Raw genomic sequence first — 18,779 nt, 5'->3', positions numbered from 1 at the left:
TCACAATACTGGTTCTACCATTGCTGGAAACGACGGTTTGGGATTATTTGATGATTTTTGAGACAGAATGCTCCCACACCTCACTGCTCGCGTTCATTGCAGCTAAGCTAACTAGCACTTAGCTCACTGGTGGTGGTTTGGAGATTTATCTGTACAGCACACAGAGAGAAGGGAATCAATCTCCTTGTCCTGCACTAAAAATGATATAACATTGATGTTAGCATGTTCCTGTAAGAGGGAGGATCGAGAGGGTATAGTTAGAGCTGGGGGGGGGGGGGGGGGGGGTTCGCATGGTGGAGCGCAATGGCTGAAAACATTGGTTCACTCATGCCTTGACCAAATGTCCTGCTCTATAGCTGAAGACCATTTGGCAGATTAAAACATTGTTATTTATCAAGAAATTAAAAAATATTACTTGCCCTGAAACCAATATTTGTGACATTTCTTGAGTAAATAAATACACGGTGAAGTTCAGAGCAGTTGATGGGTGCAAGAGGCCTAAATAATTGCCTCCTAAAGCTCCATTCTTAATAAGATGCCAGTCGATGGTGCAGTACTTCAGATAATGTAAACAACAGTGCATTCATCAGCAAATGGAAAAGTTCCAACCTCCAAGGAGGAGGTATCCACCAAACGCCTGTCACAGCCATGTTGATGATGCTGTTTCAAGCACCAAAGTCTCTTCATTGTTAATTTAGGTTCATCAGCACAGTTGATGATTGTGATGTCGATTCATGCGTCACAGTTTAATGAAGTTATGTGACCGCTTTATTCTGGGAACAAAATGGGGTTTTTACTATTTCTTAACTCCATAAAGACTACATGTTTATGTCAATCACCATCCAAGATGGACTCCAAATGATCTTTAAAATGACTGTCACGTAAAATTGGATATGAAATGAGCAGTGAGGGTTTTTCCATGAAAGGTGACCTGGCTTTCATGAAGCTGCACTTTTGGTTCAGTATCAGTTTGAGTTCTTAGCATATTAGGTCACAGCAGGCATCGGCGACAAGCAACAGAAAATGGATAGAAACTCCTCACAACTGAGACTTAATAAGTTTTCACAATTGTATTAACAGCTTGTTGCACTGCGCCCAGGTGGCTGAAGAACAAATGCAGTTTTTTTTAAAACAGATTTTTATTTTCTTTAAACAATGAAGGTTTATATACTCCCACGTGACCATTTACACACCACCACCCCTCTGTCACCTCTTGAGGTATTTTAGGAGAAAACACACAGATGTATTCATGCAGTTTCCTGGCATGACTGACTGGACATCTTAGTGAAACAGAGCCTTCATAAATGTTATAAATTGCGCACTTCCTGCAATGACATTTCAAAATGTCTACATGAAAAGGTTGGTAGAAAAACCTATCGGGCTTGTGAAGCATTCACGACGTTAACAGGTCAGGATTCCAGACTTATGCAAGTTAATAAAAACGCACCGCTAAAGTCCCTGTGAGCAACTGGCACAAACATTAGGAGACTGATTCTGGGGATAGATGCCGTCCTTCTCATTACATCCTCCATCCTGAATATTATCACCTCAGTAAATGAGTTGAAGGAACATGAGTACCTTTTTCATCTTCTTTCTCCTAATAGGATCTGTGGCTTTGCCTGCCCGTCTGCGCAGTAGACTGGCCATTAATGTGAAAGTTTTTTCCCCCCCTTTTTTAATTCTGAATTTACATTTATTATGTGGGCTAATCACTGCTAGCTGGAGGCAGTGGGAAATGTGATTAGTGTGTGAGCTCTAATTAAGTCTGTTGAAGCCTCACACACACTGGCAGACAGGCTCGGGGAGCTGCACGCTTAGATACACACACAGATGTAGAGGGAGGGAACACGCACGTGCGCGCAAACACACACACACACACATACACACGCGTCTTAGGTGTAAACAGAAATATGGAAATTCGCGTACATTCATGAAAGTCTCAAACTCATATGAGATGTACTGTACATCATAATGATGCAAGGACAACACAATCAGCTCACTGTCTGCATTCTCTCATTTAAACACACTGATGCTTACACTGCGCCAGCGTTCTATCGCTCAGCTGCACACACGCGCGCGCACGCACGCACAAACACACACGCACGCTCGCTCGGATGGATGTAGCTGGTGCCATTGCGCCCCCAGCGGCTGTGCTGACGCGCCGCTCCTGCGCCGGAGTTAAAAAGCAGCGGGCGCCGCGGCGGGGCCACAGAGTGAGGTGGGTTTGCACAGAGACGCAGAAAAGTTAGAAGCGGATTTTCCTGGCGTCTGCAGCAGCATCCGTCGAGAGCACCATGGCTAACAAAGCGCAGCAGCCTCCTCACCTGCACCTGGCCGAGGTCACCGCATCCCAGTTCCTCGACATTTGGAAACATTTCGACACTGACGGTAGGACGCGTTTGTTTTCCATCCCAAATACGGAAACTCGAAATTTTATTAGATATGAAGGTGGATTCTACTGCAAAATGAAAAAAAAGTAAACAGATCCTATTAAAATCGCTTTCACCAGAAAAAGACAATATGTTTTGTAACTTTTGCCGTCCAGAAATTGCATTTGTCTTCATTAATCTCTCTCACGGCGGAAAAGTAGTTAAAATGGATCGTTTCAACTTAAAACAGTTGATTTACGAGCTTTATATCATCTCATCTGCATCTTTTAAAAGTTTTTAAAATGAATTTTATGATGCGGCCAATCCCAACATTTCTTTTAAGAAAAAAATGTAACACACAAGCCTCAAGAAAGATCGCGCTGTCTTACTAAGGAGCCATCAATACGTGTTTGCGTGATATAAGCACGAAAAGGGAACGCTAAAGCTTCATGGGCGCACGGGAAAGTCTTGTCATGAGTTCCATCCTGCTGCTGACGCGTTCAATAACCACTTCACGTGTTGGGATTAATTTGCCATTTAATTAATCTTGTATGCGGTGTCATCAGTTTGGATGTTAACGGTCAGTAAATGACGTGGAGTGATTCTGTGGTCAGTGACAGTCAGGTGATGCAGCTTCATGTAAACATTGATTTATCTTTTTTTTATCCATTCCATTTATGTCAGCATGAATTTATAAGACGTCTTCATTTATTCAGCACCCCCCCCCCCCAACCCCTCCATTCCCAGTCTGGATGAACGCACACACATTTTCTCTGCAGATACCGTCTGTACGCTAGGAAATTGCAGGAGCTCTTTTGTTTGTTTGTTTGTTTGTTTTCTTATTCCCCTGACAAAGGTGTGTTGGAAGTGTCATGAAAGCCTCCTGCGTCTAATTCTGGAGCTCGTGTTTTTTACTTCAGTCGAGGACGATGCGAACTGATGAGAATGCTGAAGAAAGAATCTTTAAAACCCTGGATAAACTCAAAAACACAGCGGATGGTTGGGGGGGGGGTGAGAAAAAACAACTCTCTCTCTCTCTCTCTCTCTCTCTCTCTCTCTCTCTCATTATCTCTTGGGGTTAATTGTCCTGCAAGTAGCATCACTGTATGAACTGTTAAATAGTGAGAGGCCGCTGTGTAAGTAAATACAACAACTCGTAAACCAGTCCACTAAGGTGTGATGTCCAACACACCTGAGGACCAGGCAAGTGTGCAGCACCTGTTTGTTTCAAACACACCCCCTCCTGAGGATTCATTGTTAACGCAGTCTGTTTTGATGCCTGCTACGTGCTGAGACATATTCCACCGGGAAATCAAGGTGCACTGAGGAGCAGGGTGGGGTCCCTACGAGACATGCAGACAAAGTTGGACTATGTTCTTGCGTCACTTTCCCAGCTGGCCCACCAGCACCTTTTTACATAGAGGCGTTTGAATCTGAGGTATTTTACATATCGCACTTTGCAAGAGGCCACTTTGCAAATCAAATACGAGCAGCGCATCGACAGATTTGGCGAGTGTTTGATTGCTCCTCTCATTACTGTGAGTGTCTTCTGGCTCCGCAGAAGGAAAGAAGAGCTAATTTGTTTGCTCAGATTTAGTAAACATGTCTGACTTGAAGATAAAAATACACAAGAGGCGATGCACCCAGAGATGATGAAACCACATATTCCCCTGTCGGCCCAGGATCCAATCTCATCTGGATTGTAGCTCTCGCTGCTCCTCTGCGCTGCATCCTTCTCATCTTCCTCTGCTGTCTCTGTCAGGCCTTTTCAATACAATCAGTTCAAAGCTGCAAACGGAGGCAAATGCAGCTCCTTTTGCTAATTATAGAACATTATCTGTCAATTATTTTTATTAACCTGGAAACGAGATGGATGCTAAGCATGTACCTCCTGAAACTGGCCCAGTTGGTGCACAACATCTTTGAACTTGCTGGACTAAATGCCCCTTTGAAATGTTTTTTTTTTTTTTCTTATACAGTAAATGTCTTTCAACATGCACCTATCTGGCACAGCTGCCCACTTTGAGCTGTCTTATGTTCGGGGGCGGAGTTTTAAAACCAGATCCGGCGTCTCCTGGGACGCAGAGTCCCAAAGAGTGTGTATATGGGCTCGAAGTGATTTGATGAACCCTCTGCCTTCTTTCACAGCTGCGCAGAAAATGAGTCCCTTCATTATGACATATAAAAGTCATGATTTGACATTTGAATGGAGTGATCTGGAAGTGAGCTGAAGTCAACCGTGACTTTATCCACTGGCATTTTTTTTTATAACATCTGCACACTGATAACCTCTTTATTATCCAGTATAAATGATGAAAGAGAGAAAGTTTGCGTTAGGTATCTCGAGCAGTAATGAGCCTGCAGCGCATACGGTATAGCACGCTCCCTTAAACATATTGTTGATGCTCAAAGGCTGCCGGGAAGAAAAAGTCCTTGAAGCGTAAGACTAGCACAAACAGTAGGGTGTATGTATGCTGTCTATGGCATCACCCCGGCATAATCTATGCATAAATCTATTTTTATTGTCATTTTATGCCATTTGCCTTGTAGTTAATCACATCTCACGGTTTAATTGTCAAGCAGGCGTTTTCTCTCCAGAGTACTAAATGTCAATAAGACCCACAGGAGGGAGGCTCAATAGCAGCGAGGCGTTCACTGTCCCACTTACTGAAAACAGCGGAGCTAGTATTCATGAGTTTCGATAACATCAATGAGGAGCTCGTGCACGCCCATATACACGCTCAAAAAAGTCCACAGATAGAACAAAGAAACTAAGATGCCGGTTGGATAGAGAGAGAGAGAAAGAGAGAGAGAGAGAGAGAGAGAGAGAGAGGAGGAGGAGGAGGAGGAGGAGAGGAAGTTGAGACCATAATAATCTTTGTAAGTGCTTAATGAGGCAGCTCTGCCTTCCAGGGTTTTATTGAAGCAGCTAGTCACATCGTTTGGAGCCATCTGTCCAGCCATACAGCAGGCTTGTTGATAGAACGTTGGCAGGGATTCACATGGTACCTGGGTGAAGTGGGCAAGCTCATTTGTCCTCTCAATAGAGACTGTCAGGGCAGCAGGAATAAGAAAATTAACTTCATGGTTCTTAAGGAAGATTTGTTACAGTGGAAAGGAAATCATGATGGACAGCGTAGGAGGTGTAAACAACAAATAAGTGACATCTAAGCTAAAAAAAAAAACATTTCTGGCACGCAGTGACGCAAGGTTAAGACATTACATTTAAGACTGTTGACAACATATTTGATGATGAGCTTAAAAACTTGACAGAAATAGACTGAAACTGTTATTTTTGGTATTATTTATCCCTACCTTTTATCCACATTGATTAGTCCCATTTGCCAAACTCTGGTATTGATCTCTGTGGAGAATAAGAAGCTGCCCGTGGATCTTCACCTTCAACATCCTAGAGAAGCACTTTTCCATATATAGCCTCTCCTTGTGCGCAACTCACTGAACGCACAGTCTTGGAGGAGTGATCAGTTTGCATCATGTCAGTCAATAGCATAGTGATCTATTGAGCCAGAGGGGAAGGAAGAGAGTTAATGGTAAAAGGCTCATGTTTGAATCAATACCGGGGCAAAACCAAAACCTGTGACACTGCGACCACATCTTGTGCTGATGAAGATTTTCCATGTCAGCAGTACTGAGCACGGTAGCCTATGTTGTGATAACACGATCTGCCTCACAGGGAATGGCTACATCGAGGGGAAGGAGCTGGAGAACTTCTTCAGGGAGTTGGAGATGGCCCGGAGAGGCGCAGGGGTGGTGAGAGAGCAGTTCTAGAGATTTGACGTGGATTTGTACTCACTGAGCCAAGTTCACACAAGCACCGGGTTGTTTTCCAGGACCCCTCGAACCCAACATTCAGAGAAAAGATGAAGGAGTTCATGCAGAAGTTCGACAAGAACAAAGACGGAAGAATTGAGATGTCAGAGGTAAGGAACCGGTTTGGGAAATGCCCTTGTTAGATTTCCCTACATGAGAATGTTCGGAGGATAATGCGTGAATAACCTCGTAAATCTGCACGCCACCAATGAAACAAGGTAAATCCATTTTCAAGTGGGTAACACAAATTCCCTGAGTCAGCAACACCACGCGAGGGACGGAGGTCGGTTCCCGACGAACACCAGATTTTGCGCCACTTGTACAGAAATATGCGTCACAAGTTAAACCTGAACTACACGTGTTTTGTTTTTTTCTGCCTATGTGCCTAGAAGTTGTTTCATAATGGAATTAAGTTTTCAGGACTACAGAACTGAACAAACGCTGAAACAGAACGATGCCGTTGAACCAGGGATGTTGGGTTTGCGCCACGACGCGAGAAACCTAAACAGCTTCCTGTTGGCACTGTTGTTTCTGAGGTGCTGGCGTGTAATTTTAACAGAAGTTGTGATGTGTTAAAAGGTCATCAAGATTCCCGTTGTTCTGTGAGATCAGATCGGAAAATGCAGGAGGCACTCCTATAAAATATAAATGTAGTCACGTTTAAGCAAAGAAAATGAAAAACCTCAGTTGTTTTGCCAAGACTCCAGAAAGTCTTTATTTTTACTCCTATGGGTTTTTGGGGTTTGTTTTTGCTTTTTCCACATTTCACAAATTATACATGTTTATTTGAGGTGCTGATAGATTCATTTTGATGTCTTTGTACTCTATATAGCCACCTAACTATGGTCACTCTGGTTTCGGTCTTCATGCTAAGCTCAGCCGATTGTAGAAAGAGACGGAATAAAAGCCATTTTTGACAAGAAGTTCCTGTGACTTTAATGACAGGTCCTAATTTTCCTGGAACTACGAAGGTTTCTTTGGCAGGTTGTTGACTGAAGATGATGACACGTGTGAATCGGCTGACGTTTGAAACAAGGCTGCAGGTTATGATTGCAGGTCACGGGTTCTACCTGTCATTGGTCCATGACTCTACTTGTGAATCCATAGTATTGCAACGATAAACTGAACATTTGCAGATGTTCTGACTTTTTCAATGAAACGCAGTGAGTATGGAACCGATCAGAAATGTTCTGCAGGGAAAAAAAATCCACCATAGTCCCTGGAAAGAAAGACCTACATCCTGAGGTGGACTTTTTTTTGGGGGGGGGGATCTTGATCCTGGTTCCTGTTGTTCAAACAAAGGTATTTCCTTCAGATGTTCTAAGAGAACGTTCCCATGGCCTGTGCTCAAGTCGGCTGAGTATGTTGCTTTCACCGCGTGTTCTGATTTCACTGGAATGGAATGTTGTTGTTTTTTGTTGTCCCCCCCCCCCCCCCCCCCCGTCAGCTGAGGAAAGGTTTGGACAAAGCGATGGTAATTACGGTACTGTAGCAGTGGTGAGCTTCAGAGGTCCGATCAATACCCCCGGTCGATTGTATGAATGTGGTCTTTATGATCTGAACATAATTTGAAAGTAATACAAGAGGGAGGATTTCTGCAGTCTTGATAATCAGCTGCCACCATGTGAACTCAGGAATCGAGATCCGTTATTGCTTTGAGAGAGAAAACCTATTGTAAAGGCTTCTTCTGTAGATTTAAAAACTTTCAAGTTTAAACTTGGGCGTAGCCCAGTTTCTGAGGTTACGATGCTCTATTATTTATGTCTAAGTTGCCCATTTAAGGCTTTGCAGACAAAAAGCTGCAGTCTCCATCTCCTCTATGACAGCATATGAGGTCCTCCATCTTGTGTTCTCACCCTGTCATTCTCTTTCAGCTGGCCCAGATTCTCCCCACTGAAGAGAACTTCTTGCTCTGCTTCAGACAGTTTGTCAGCTCCAGCGCTGAGTTTATGGCGGTAAGAGTGTGTTTTTGAGAGTGTTTACAATGACAGGTATGTTGCTTCTGAAACATTTTATTCGATCTTTTTTCCATTCTACTGCCAGCTAATTTTATGATAGACCATTTATTTGTATGGCTGAAGGTGTGATTTTGTGCAACTGAGTGCTAATTGGAACGACTTGCAGTGCAAATCCCTGTGAGTTAGAAGCATGAGGTGGTGAATTAATTACACCTTTTTCCCCTTCATTTCCTGTCCCCTCCAAAAACACAAGTTGTGGATTGGGAGTCATCAGCTGATCCCAGCAGTTAGTTGAACTCTTTTATGCTCACTTGTCACCAGGATTATAAACCAATTGCACCTAAATTAAGGCACCTAAAATAATTCCCCCCCAAAAAAGAGAGAACATTTTTTTGGATTACTAATTTTACCGCTGGATACAGAAGATGCGGATTATACTGCGAGATGTGTTTTTTTTAGAGTTTTTAAATCGATGTTTTTGAGCAGTTTTGCTGTTGTTTTATTGCTTTAGCCGTTGTTAGCCCTCATTCTCCATTGGCTTCAAGCTAAATGTTCATCGCTAACTCTTTCTGTGTTGTGGAGTCACAAAAAAAAAAAAAAAAAAGATGCAGGCAGTGAAAAAAGGTCTTCATGAGCTCAAGACACCTGTTTATGAGTACCTGACACTTTTTGGGTGAAGTGTGAAGTTCAGGGGAAAATTATCTGTGTACATCTCTGCTAAATGGACTGTAGTAGAGCTAAATAACGTGTACTATTACTATCTATCAGTAATTACAGTCAGTAATGATTAGCGAAATTACCAAAGAAGCAGGACATTAGCTGCCTACCCTGCAGTAACAAAACGGTTAACACTGGTGATTTATGGGGGATGGAAGAAAATAAGAATTTCTGTTCTTCTCAGCTGAGTTTTTGAGATCCATTTATATATGAATAAGTACAGTATAAATAAGTTTGGTGCTGCTATGTGTCATGAATAATGAATGCTAGTCAGAGTAACAAAAAGCCTTCTGGAGAGCAAGATGTGTGTTGAAAGGTACCAGAAAAAGGAAATCATTTATTCCGCAAAATACCTTCCATAGATGGGAAAATGGCAGATTTCATGTCGGATCCGGCGCCATTAAAGATCGGAGCCAATTAGAAACCAATTAGAAGTGAGAAAGAGGCTGCCCTTGTCCCCTGTGCACATCCAGTTGAAATAATGAAACGGGAGAAGGAGAATGAATGAAAGAGAAGGTGTGGCGAAGGAGACAGATACAAAGGGCAAAGCAGACACAGCAGAGAGAGGACTTAATGAAATGTCGATGGAAAGTTGAGACCTGGAGTTAGAGAACACAGAACAAGAGAGGGGGATTAATCAGTCTTTGTTGAAGGGTGCGGGGACAAGGAAGTGGGCAGAGAGATTTTTAAAGGGTTAGAATGAGGAAGCAGAACCTTCTATTTTCAGGGTCATATATAATGGATAAGACCACTGTAGCTCCTCTCTGCAGAGCCCAGAGGAGGAGCAGAGGAGGAGGAGGAGGAGGAGGAGGAGGAGGAAGAGGACCATCCATCTTTGATAAGGAGTCCTTCTTTTGACATGGACAGCTGCTAGATTAAAACATTCATTAAAATTACTTTCTCCCCTCATTTCTCTCCCTGCCATCGGTTGCCCTCCTCTCCGGTTGAATTGTATTGAAAACTGTGTGATTACAGTCACGCTTCAGGCTTTTGTTGTCGTCCCCACCAACAATTTCTGCTCTGCTCTCTTCCTCTCTCTGCAGAGAAAATCAAAACTCTTAGAGCAGTTAAACAACTAGCTGGGCTTCGATCAGAGAGGATTTATACGGGTGAAGAAATGCAAATCACCCAGGAGGCGAGTGTGCTGAGAAAATGGTTGCAAATCAGTTTGTCTTTGGTTTCGTTGATTCCTTTCAGGCATGGCGGCGATACGATACAGACCGCAGCGGCTATATCGAAGCAAACGAATTGAAGGTATGTTTTAGATATATTGGCATGGGTATTCAACTTGAAATGCTAGAATCATTTTATAATCATTTGCAATTGATTTTCAAATTCATCCTGATTATTTTTACTCATCTGTATACTTGGTCATGCTTATTTTGATCGATTTTTTTTTCCTTGCTTCTCCTCCCAACCACACTGACTCACAAACAAAGCACTCATCCTAAACTGTGGTCAGATCAAGCAAATCCCTTGTCTTCACCTCTAACCCTGTGATTATTAAACAATTGTACCAATCCTCTGTTTTACTGTTTTTCTTTTAATTTGTTTCTCCACTCGCATACCAAGCACGGACTCCATTTTTTGATTTGTAGGCAGTTCTTATTTATTTTTGCACTGATAAAAGAAAAGAGACGAAGAGGCCAAACCAAACCAACATTTTTATGATCCAGTATGTAAGACAGACGAGAGTGACGAGGAAACACTGAGAATTTACTCGTACTGACTCATGTTGTGTTCAGCTGTTAAACTTTAGAAATGACACATTTTGCATATCGTGCATTTTTAAAACAAAATTTAATCAACAAGGAGGAATAGAATCAGAGACGTGTCTTCTACCAATAAGCTGTTTTATATTTTTAAAAAGAAGCAAAGAAAAGAAAGAACTGCAGCTGTATCAGGATTATCTTTCAACCTTAATTTCAGGCGGTGTAAAAGAAACGGTTTGACGCTTTGGAACAAAATGTTAAATGTGTTTGATTTTAGTGCAAATGTTGCTGTAGCCAGCGCAGGATTAGCTTAGCCATGTGCTTTGACATCTCATTACAGGTTAAATCCGCTTGTAATTAACATTGATTACACCCTGTTCTATTTGGGAGGCCTCTGGTAACTGTGACACATTTAACACTACTATCGATCGCACCTGACTGTGCCGTATGGGCCAAACTATTGGCTATGAAAACGGCCTGTTCCCTCGTGTGAAGTCGCTGAACGAATAGAGTCAGTTTGATTGGGCCTGCTTCATGTTTAGCTAACAGACGGGATCATGGAAGCTTCTGTAATTGATTATTTTAATGCAATTATCTCACGGCATGAAGATAATGGCATTAAAAAGAGGCATCCCACAGGCAACACAGCTCTTCTCAGCTATATATATATATATATATATATATATATATATATATATGGGGTTTCCGATGTACAGACTGCATAAATTACATTGCTTTCAACGCCATTCAGAAGATGTCATGTGTTTGTGCGCGTGCGTGTTTGTGTGTGTGTGTGTGGGGGGGGGGTACATCAGTGGGGGTCAGTAGCTACATTTCCTGTTCATACAGGGCTGCTGGGCTGCCCATGGGATCAGTTTTCTTCTGGGCCAAATCAGGTGCAAATGAGATGCTCAGGTGTGGTAGATTGAAAAAAATGCAGATGCGACCACGGAGAGCTGATGGCTAACATGGAGATACACAGCAACGTGTTACTAGTGACTCTCACGAAGCTTCCCTTCTGTTTCCCTCATTGATGAGATAAATAAACCTGTGCTTATCAAGGCTGCTCTTTCATTCCAAAATGGCTGAAGGGGAAAAAAATTCCGTTGCGCAAATAATGTAAGAATAGATTTCAGGTAATGAGACAATAATTTTCGTTATTCTTCTTTTCGTCTCATCTTTTGATTTATTAAAAATAAAATAAAAAAATAAAAAACATGAAAATCCTCCATAAGAGAAAACAAGGAGAGTGTGTCACACCGCCAATGTACCGCTTGTTACATAACTTTGTGTCTGTAACGATTGAAGCAAAGACGTCTGTTGAAGTGTCCTCGCCCCACCGCCGGGCTTTAAACGTAGGAGCATGAAAATTACTGGGGTTGTTTTGATTACATTTTTTATTTGAACATTTAATTTGCAGAAAGGGAAATCATTTTCAAGTTACATTTTTTGTTTTGTCAATCAGGGCTTCCTGTCAGATCTACTGGAAAAGGCCAACAGACACTACGATGAACAGAAGCTTCAGGAGTACACACAGACCATAGTAAGACACACACACACACACACACACACACACACACACACACACACACACACACACACACACAGAGTCCGTCAAGACTCACCATTGAGAGCTTACTGTCACATCTTTGACATGCTTACTGGAGTGAGACTGATTTGACCAGCGGTTTTAAATTCAATGTGCCAATGATTTCACTGCAAAAGCATAGAAGAAAATGGTAATTAATTATTATAATCATAATAATAATCATGAAAAACTCCAGTGTAGAAAACACTTTTCAAACAAAAGTCACAAAGTGCTGTAATATTAAACACTAAGCAAACATTTAAGAAAAATGCAATAAAGTTAATAAAGTAAAGGTAATATAAGTCATGGAAAGCCAGTCCAAAAGAGGGAGTTTTCAAAGTGACCTCAAAGGAGACAGCAATTCAGGCTCCCTGATCTCCTCCAGGAGGTCGTTCCATAACTGAGGGATGATCTGGAACAACAAACCGGAGGACCTTCAGGAGGTCAGCGATATATTATGGAGCGAACCCCCTGTGAGCTTTAACAGTGATCACTGAAAGTTTAAAATCGACCCTAAAAAAAAATGGGAGCCAATGAGATGATTTTAAAATAGATGTGATAGGTTCTGAGCGTGGCTGCAGCGTTTTCAATCAGTTTGCTGAGATGGAGGTGCAAACACACGTCAACCTGAAATACAAGAACACCAGCAACATAAAAAACAACACAACATAAGAAAACCAAACGGGGGAAGAATGAAGAAATGGATGAAGAGGAGGATGTGCAGGATGCTGTTTAGCATGAGTGAGTGAGTGAGTGAGTGAGGGGATTACAGGGGCGCAGCTTAACAAGCTCTCTCACCATTTGCGTGTGACTTTGGTTGGTGTACAGGATCAGCTGATGGTCAGGTGGTGCGGGAGGATGAAGGCTGAGCATGACAGATGACTGCGGCCTGCCTGAATTCGTGTTCGCGCTTTTAACATTCAAGACAAACACACATTTCTTTTAATAACGGCTAAAATCTGAAATACAGGCTGTGCGAGAGGACCCAGGGTGTTGGTGGCAGCAGTGCTGTGTGCCTGACTGGTCTCTGAAGCCTTTGTGGCCTGCAGGTTGTGAGATTACAGCCCAGATGTGCTCACATCTGCTCCTTCCTGGAGGCCTCGGAGCTGACCTGACCTGGTTTGCTGAGGCAGATCCCTGAACTCACATACAGTAGACAGACGTGGTCATTATTCCTCTTCGCAGATGAATGGAGGAGTCGTAGAGCTGCATGGGCCAAAACTGTTAGAAAAATACCAGTTTTGGAGGTTGGATCCAGAATGAATATCTGTCAGATACTGAAAAATGAGGAGCGCTTTTAAGTTTTAATTTGGATTGAACAGGACAAGATGGTCAAGATGTAGATTTACTCAAATAACATAGAGGATGATGGAACTTTGAAATAAAATGGAGAACAGCATTTTTATGAGAAATGTGGGGAATTTAAAGTATTAATTAACAGTTCATTTAATGATTGGATATTATGTAAAACGTTTGTTTACACATATTCAACAAACAGAAAAATCCATGTAAAAAAACGTATTTGTGTGATTGAACTAAGGCGAATGATTAACTATGAGGTTTGCTAATTAAGAAACAAATATCGACCAGAAGACAGAGGAGAAACACAAATGCTCAAATAAGCAGTGAAGCAAATTTCTATTAGTTTTCCCAAATTATCTGACTTTATTCTTTTTTTTTTTAATATTCTGAACTGAAAATTGTTATTTTTGAATTACTTGAGTTTTCCAGATTTTCATGACCAAGTTTTATGGTAGAGACTTTCCGTCCTGGCTGGCTTTTCTCAGTTGTTGGAGCACATTTGCGTTCGTCTTGACATCATATACGCCAATCAAACAACTTCCATTTTTCTTTTTTTCCTTCCTCCCTTCTGACTTTTCCTATCTTCCTCTTCTTTGTAGCTCAGGATGTTTGATCTGAACGGAGATGGAAAGTTGGGCCTGTCAGAGATGGCGAGGTAATGTGCAGTTTTACTCGCTTCAGTCTGCTGCGTTAATGTCGAAACACACTGTCTGCCGTTCGTTTGCCGCCGCCGCCGGCTCTGAATAATTGAACGACTATTGTGTCCGCTGATGAAGTCCTCCTCTATCACAGGCTGCTCCCTGTTCAGGAGAATTTCTTACTCAAATTCCAGGTAAGACACAAATACACTGCAGGGAGAGAGAAGCCCTCACTGAGTCAAAGACTTGATGCTGGGTTCTGATGGCGAACGTCAAATCTCTCAACAGGGTGTCAAGCTGACCAGTGAGCAGTTCAATGCCATCTTCATGTACTACGACAAGGTAACACTGTTTGTTTACTTTTCATTATGTGTTTTAGGGCTTTCAGTGTATTTTAAATCCGATTATCTCCTCTTGACATTCCAGATTTTCTCAGGAGGTTTTGTCCATGTATTCAGAATGGTTTCACGCCGGACTGCACACGCAGGACAGAACAGTCACTTTCATCAGGATCCAATAGATGAATCTATTGAGTTTAGCCACAAAGGGCTGCGGTAGAACATCACGGGCGCTGGGAATAATTGGGTTGCACTTACATCCAGAGTAAAACTTCCCAATATTACAATACGCATAAAATACCAGTTCCTACTACTGTAGTACTCGTGGGTTATTTTAGAGGGACAACGGCACTGTTGAAGTATTTTGAAAAAACTGAGAACCTGCTGGCTGAGACGAAGAGCACTTCCTAACCCAGCTCAATCCTTACTGTCATTCCTAGTGTGGAGCATATTTAAGCAGAAACAGGCAGGGTGCTCACTGGTAACACTGACAACAGAATGAAGCCTTACGCTTCTCAGGCATTTCTCTGGTTTATCCGCACCTGGCAGCCCCTGAGCTCCTGGTAGGTGATGACGCGAAGATGACGCGATATCAATGTGTTCATGCTAAAAGCTCCGAGATCCAGAAGAGTTTGTCTGCCAAATTGCTGGAACGTAAACATCTTGAACATTTGTAAATATAATGAATATTTTGGACCCGATAAAAATAATTAAGTAATTATGTCAAACTGTATTTTTTGGGGTAAATTTTGACTTTCTCTCTGCACCTTTCTAACAATTCTGTGGATGTTTGTTCTGGGTTTTTTGTTTGTTTTTTTTCCCCCCAAGTACTTGCTTTCTCAAATTTCGGCCTTGAATAATTTTACTGATTTGTGTCGAGACACAGGCAACAGTATTTAGCTCGACAGAAGTCTTAACGTTACATTGGCTGCGCTCCAAAAAAGAGCTACATAAAGCAGACAAACTGAACCGTTATGTACCAGTAGGGACTGACGGGTCAGGAATTTTCCATGTAGAGATTCATATAAGAAGGATACACAGTGTTTTGGGTAACTGTATGTTAATATATGGAAGATACACTCTGAAACTGCCTTATAAAGTGTTGCCATTAACTGTTTTATCTTGGTAAATATAATAAGGAACTTTAGTAGATTCAAATTGGATTGAACAGTTCTACTTGTTAGCTGGGTTGCACTGTGGAGCCATTTTGTGTCTGTATTGTTAACATGGAGCTCGAGGCACGGATGGTGATAGGAGGTGGGAGAATGAAGTGTGTATTTATAGGGTTAAAAGAGCAGAAATGAGAGAAACACAGATAATACTCTCGAGTCAATTTGCGCGGCTCTCTGAGGCTCCCTTCTGTCAAACGCATGAATATGTAAAATCTTTGTTTTGAGCCTCGGTGCTCCTGTCCCTCTAGGACATGGAGGCTCACGCACACCTGCCCATGTTAAAGAAAAAAAAGAAAAAAAAAAAAAAAGCTCCACGTGAGAAGTAAACTGGTAGTGTGTCTTGGTCGTGCCTTGCAGCTCTAACATGCTTTATTTTCAATTGGTAGTTCACGAAAGCACTCATATTTACCTTCTCAGCAAAAGCGCATGCTACCATTGCTCTGTAGGTGTGTGTGTGTGAGGTTGAAATATTTCAAATTGGCTGCAGTTGTTTCGTGGTGTGTGTTTGTGTTAAGTGTATCATCTCCCAGTAGGGCAAAGCTGTACAGTACATTAGGCACTGGGCCATTTTGCACCGTCAACAGTATTAAACAGGGAATGCTGCAGAATATTTGTGATTGAATTGGGACGCATCATCAGGGTGTAGTGAGATGGAAGGAGATGTTCTGTGGGGTCTTGAGACACTAAGAATGTCACTGAGTGGACCCATGTGCCAAGAAATGTGTGTGCGTGCGTGTGTGTGTGTGTGGTGGGGGTGGGGGGGGTCATGTCACATCAGGTTGGTCTGGGGTCCAGCACTCTACTCACTGTAAAGGGACTGAGAGGAGTGTTCTATTATATATGAGGCACAGGGGTCGATTCATGTACATTCTGCATATGAAACATTAAATGTGTAATTACATTCATCATTTTGTTATGAGCCTCAGCTGACACACCGGCAGAGACCTGAGAGATTGTCAGTAGAAGGGCAGCGTGGTTTACCTCACAAGAGTATGACGCCTCAAACACATCTGAAACAGCTCCTGATTTGACCAGAATGGCCTCAAACTGAACAAAGTGGCCCCATACTAAATTCCAAATTGAGGTTGTGAGTCCAGGGGTCGTCAGTCATGACCTGCTCTATCGCCTTCATGTTTGCCGCCATTAAATATTGAAGAGCAGCAGAACAGTGCTTAAAATATCAAAAATCACAATCCCACTATTTAGAAAAGCATCAGGACGCTGCAGACCGCTGTTAATTAGCTGTTTCTTAAAGTGCTGCTTCTAAATTTATATTGTGTGTCGACTCATTTCAGGACGGGAACGGCTACATTGATGAGCAGGAGTTGGATGCTCTGCTACGAGACCTTTACCAGAAAAACAAGATGGTGAGATGAGGACTTGGAACATGTTTGACTTTTCTCTACGATGTTCTCCGCACCGCTCTCCAGAAGTTATCCACAGCTGAACAGGCAGCGCGCAACTCCCAGTAACTGAGAGCAAGAGCTCCATTCATAACATTGATTATATTATTTTAGTAAAATAATTCGATAATTTAGTATATATTTGTAGCAGCTGCAGCTGCTCGTACAAAAAGAACAGTCCTCCGTCAGTAAAAGCTAATTTTTCACCTAAAACATAAAGATTTTTAGAGGAAAGTCTTTCCTTTGTCTTGTCAGAAAAAAATCTTTCTTATCTTTTTTCATCCTGAGAAATGGATTCTAATTCTTCCTTTAGGAGAAATAGCAAAATAAGAAATCGGTGGACGTAAACCAGGCCTCATTCCTGATGCTTCAGTTTGGTCTTATTGTCTTGATTTAGTCTTACGGACGGGACGCAAAGCTAATGGCTCGGTGTCCCTGCACTTCTGTGCTCCTGACGTGTTTTGTACCTCTTGTACTTCTTGAAAGTCACACCACCTTTTACGACTGAGGCTTATGATCTTGTCCAGTTTGAGAATGAAGGTAGAAATTAGGAGTTGCCCTGCCGTGCTAGCGGGGTTGACACTTGAAATTTTATCAGTGAGACACATTCCTGACATGAGGAGGCTGCTTATTTATAAGCCAGGTTCTTTTTATTGGATCATACTGATATTTCAAGAGCTGACAGATCAAGATAAGTGCAGGGAACGGGTCTTAAATCAGGATCGGGCTTAGACAGTTTGTCTGGAGCCGATTTTTCAAAAATACGAGAAAGTGGTTGAGTTCTCTTATCGATAGATTTAGCTTGGCTATTATTTTCTGGGGCAGATAGATTTTATTTGGAATTTTCTCCTCAGCTCCTAGAAAGAGGAAGCTTCTCCGGCCAAATCTAGATCTGTTGTTCCCTTTCACCAGAGATTTTGACACCAACTGTTAAACATCCTACGGACACAACAGAAGGTTTGGCACAGAAGTAATCAGAGCAACTAGGACACTGAAGATAGATTTCTTGCGCTAAGTTGACTTGCCTCATGTCACTAGTTGGCCCGATGCCTCATCAGCTCTACTGAGTCTCTCATCTCTCCCTGTCTGACGTTCAGGAGGTGGACTTGAAGAACCTGGCGGGCTACAAGCAGAGCATCATGAGCCTGTCTGACGGAGGAAAGCTGTACCGCGGCGAGCTGGAAATCGTCCTCTGCAGGGAGCCAATTATGTGATTCCTCCTCCTCCCCTATTGCATATCATGTTGTCTCTGCTTGCCTTGCTCTCCCAATAACACACCCACTTCCAGCTGCCTGGCAGCAAATACCAGGTGCATGTGGCGAACACCCCTTCCCATCATCCCCGCCCCCCTGCCCCCATCCCCCTAAAGTTACAACTTCGGAATGAATGATAAGTGCACTGTCGGCACAGAACAGCTCTTCTTGATGAAACCCTCTGAACCCTGACAATGACCCGTCTGAAACATCTAGCTTACTCTTGTTCCATTCCCATGACATATTATTTAATTTTCAATGTTTGTTTTGGGCTGATACTGTCAATTCAGAACATTAATAAAGTGTCTTACGATAAAAACATTTTGCTGTTGTGCAAACATCATTTTTTTGGCGCCGGATAGAAAGAGAGAGCCGCGTCCCAGCTCCCCTACGTTGTGCCGAACTCCTGCATAAAAAACTTCCATCAGGTCCTCGCAGCTTTTAACTGCTCCCTTGCCTTTAGCACAGTAGCACCCACATTAAAAGGATTAACGATGG

The 18,779-nt window shown here is 42.4% G+C and overlaps 1 protein-coding gene across 1 annotated transcript; it reads left to right on the top strand.

The window, feature by feature from the left end:
• Positions 1 to 2,190: 2,190 nt before the first annotated feature.
• Positions 2,191 to 18,595, top strand: calb2a (calbindin 2a). Its single transcript, XM_086208573.1, has 11 exons — positions 2,191 to 2,388; positions 6,064 to 6,140; positions 6,221 to 6,310; positions 8,075 to 8,155; positions 10,073 to 10,129; positions 12,053 to 12,130; positions 14,077 to 14,132; positions 14,270 to 14,309; positions 14,404 to 14,457; positions 16,921 to 16,992; positions 18,126 to 18,595. Exons 1-11 carry the CDS (start codon positions 2,295 to 2,297, stop codon positions 18,240 to 18,242), a joined length of 816 nt encoding a protein of 271 aa, XP_086064699.1. The 5' UTR covers positions 2,191 to 2,294; the 3' UTR covers positions 18,243 to 18,595.
• Positions 18,596 to 18,779: the final 184 nt, after the last annotated feature.

This window comes from Aulostomus chinensis, chromosome 7 (assembly GCF_037954235.1).
Source record: "Aulostomus chinensis isolate RoL2024-O1b breed Wild chromosome 7, RoL_Achi_v1.0, whole genome shotgun sequence".
Classification (NCBI taxonomy): Eukaryota; Metazoa; Chordata; class Actinopteri; order Syngnathiformes; family Aulostomidae; genus Aulostomus; species Aulostomus chinensis.
This window is presented reverse-complemented; position numbering and strand designations above follow the sequence as displayed.

What these genes read in the sequence shown, in the direction of transcription:
- calb2a (XM_086208573.1), top strand. Translation starts at nt 2,295, where the DNA reads ATGGCTAACAAAGCGCAGCAGCCTCCTCACCTGCACCTGGCCGAGGTC. An exon ending in GAAACATTTCGACACTGACG is followed by an intron (nt 2,389 to 6,063) that starts GTAGGACGCGTT and finishes TCTGCCTCACAG; the next exon opens with GGAATGGCTACATCGAGGGG. An exon ending in CCCGGAGAGGCGCAGGGGTG is followed by an intron (nt 6,141 to 6,220) that starts GTGAGAGAGCAG and finishes GTTGTTTTCCAG; the next exon opens with GACCCCTCGAACCCAACATT.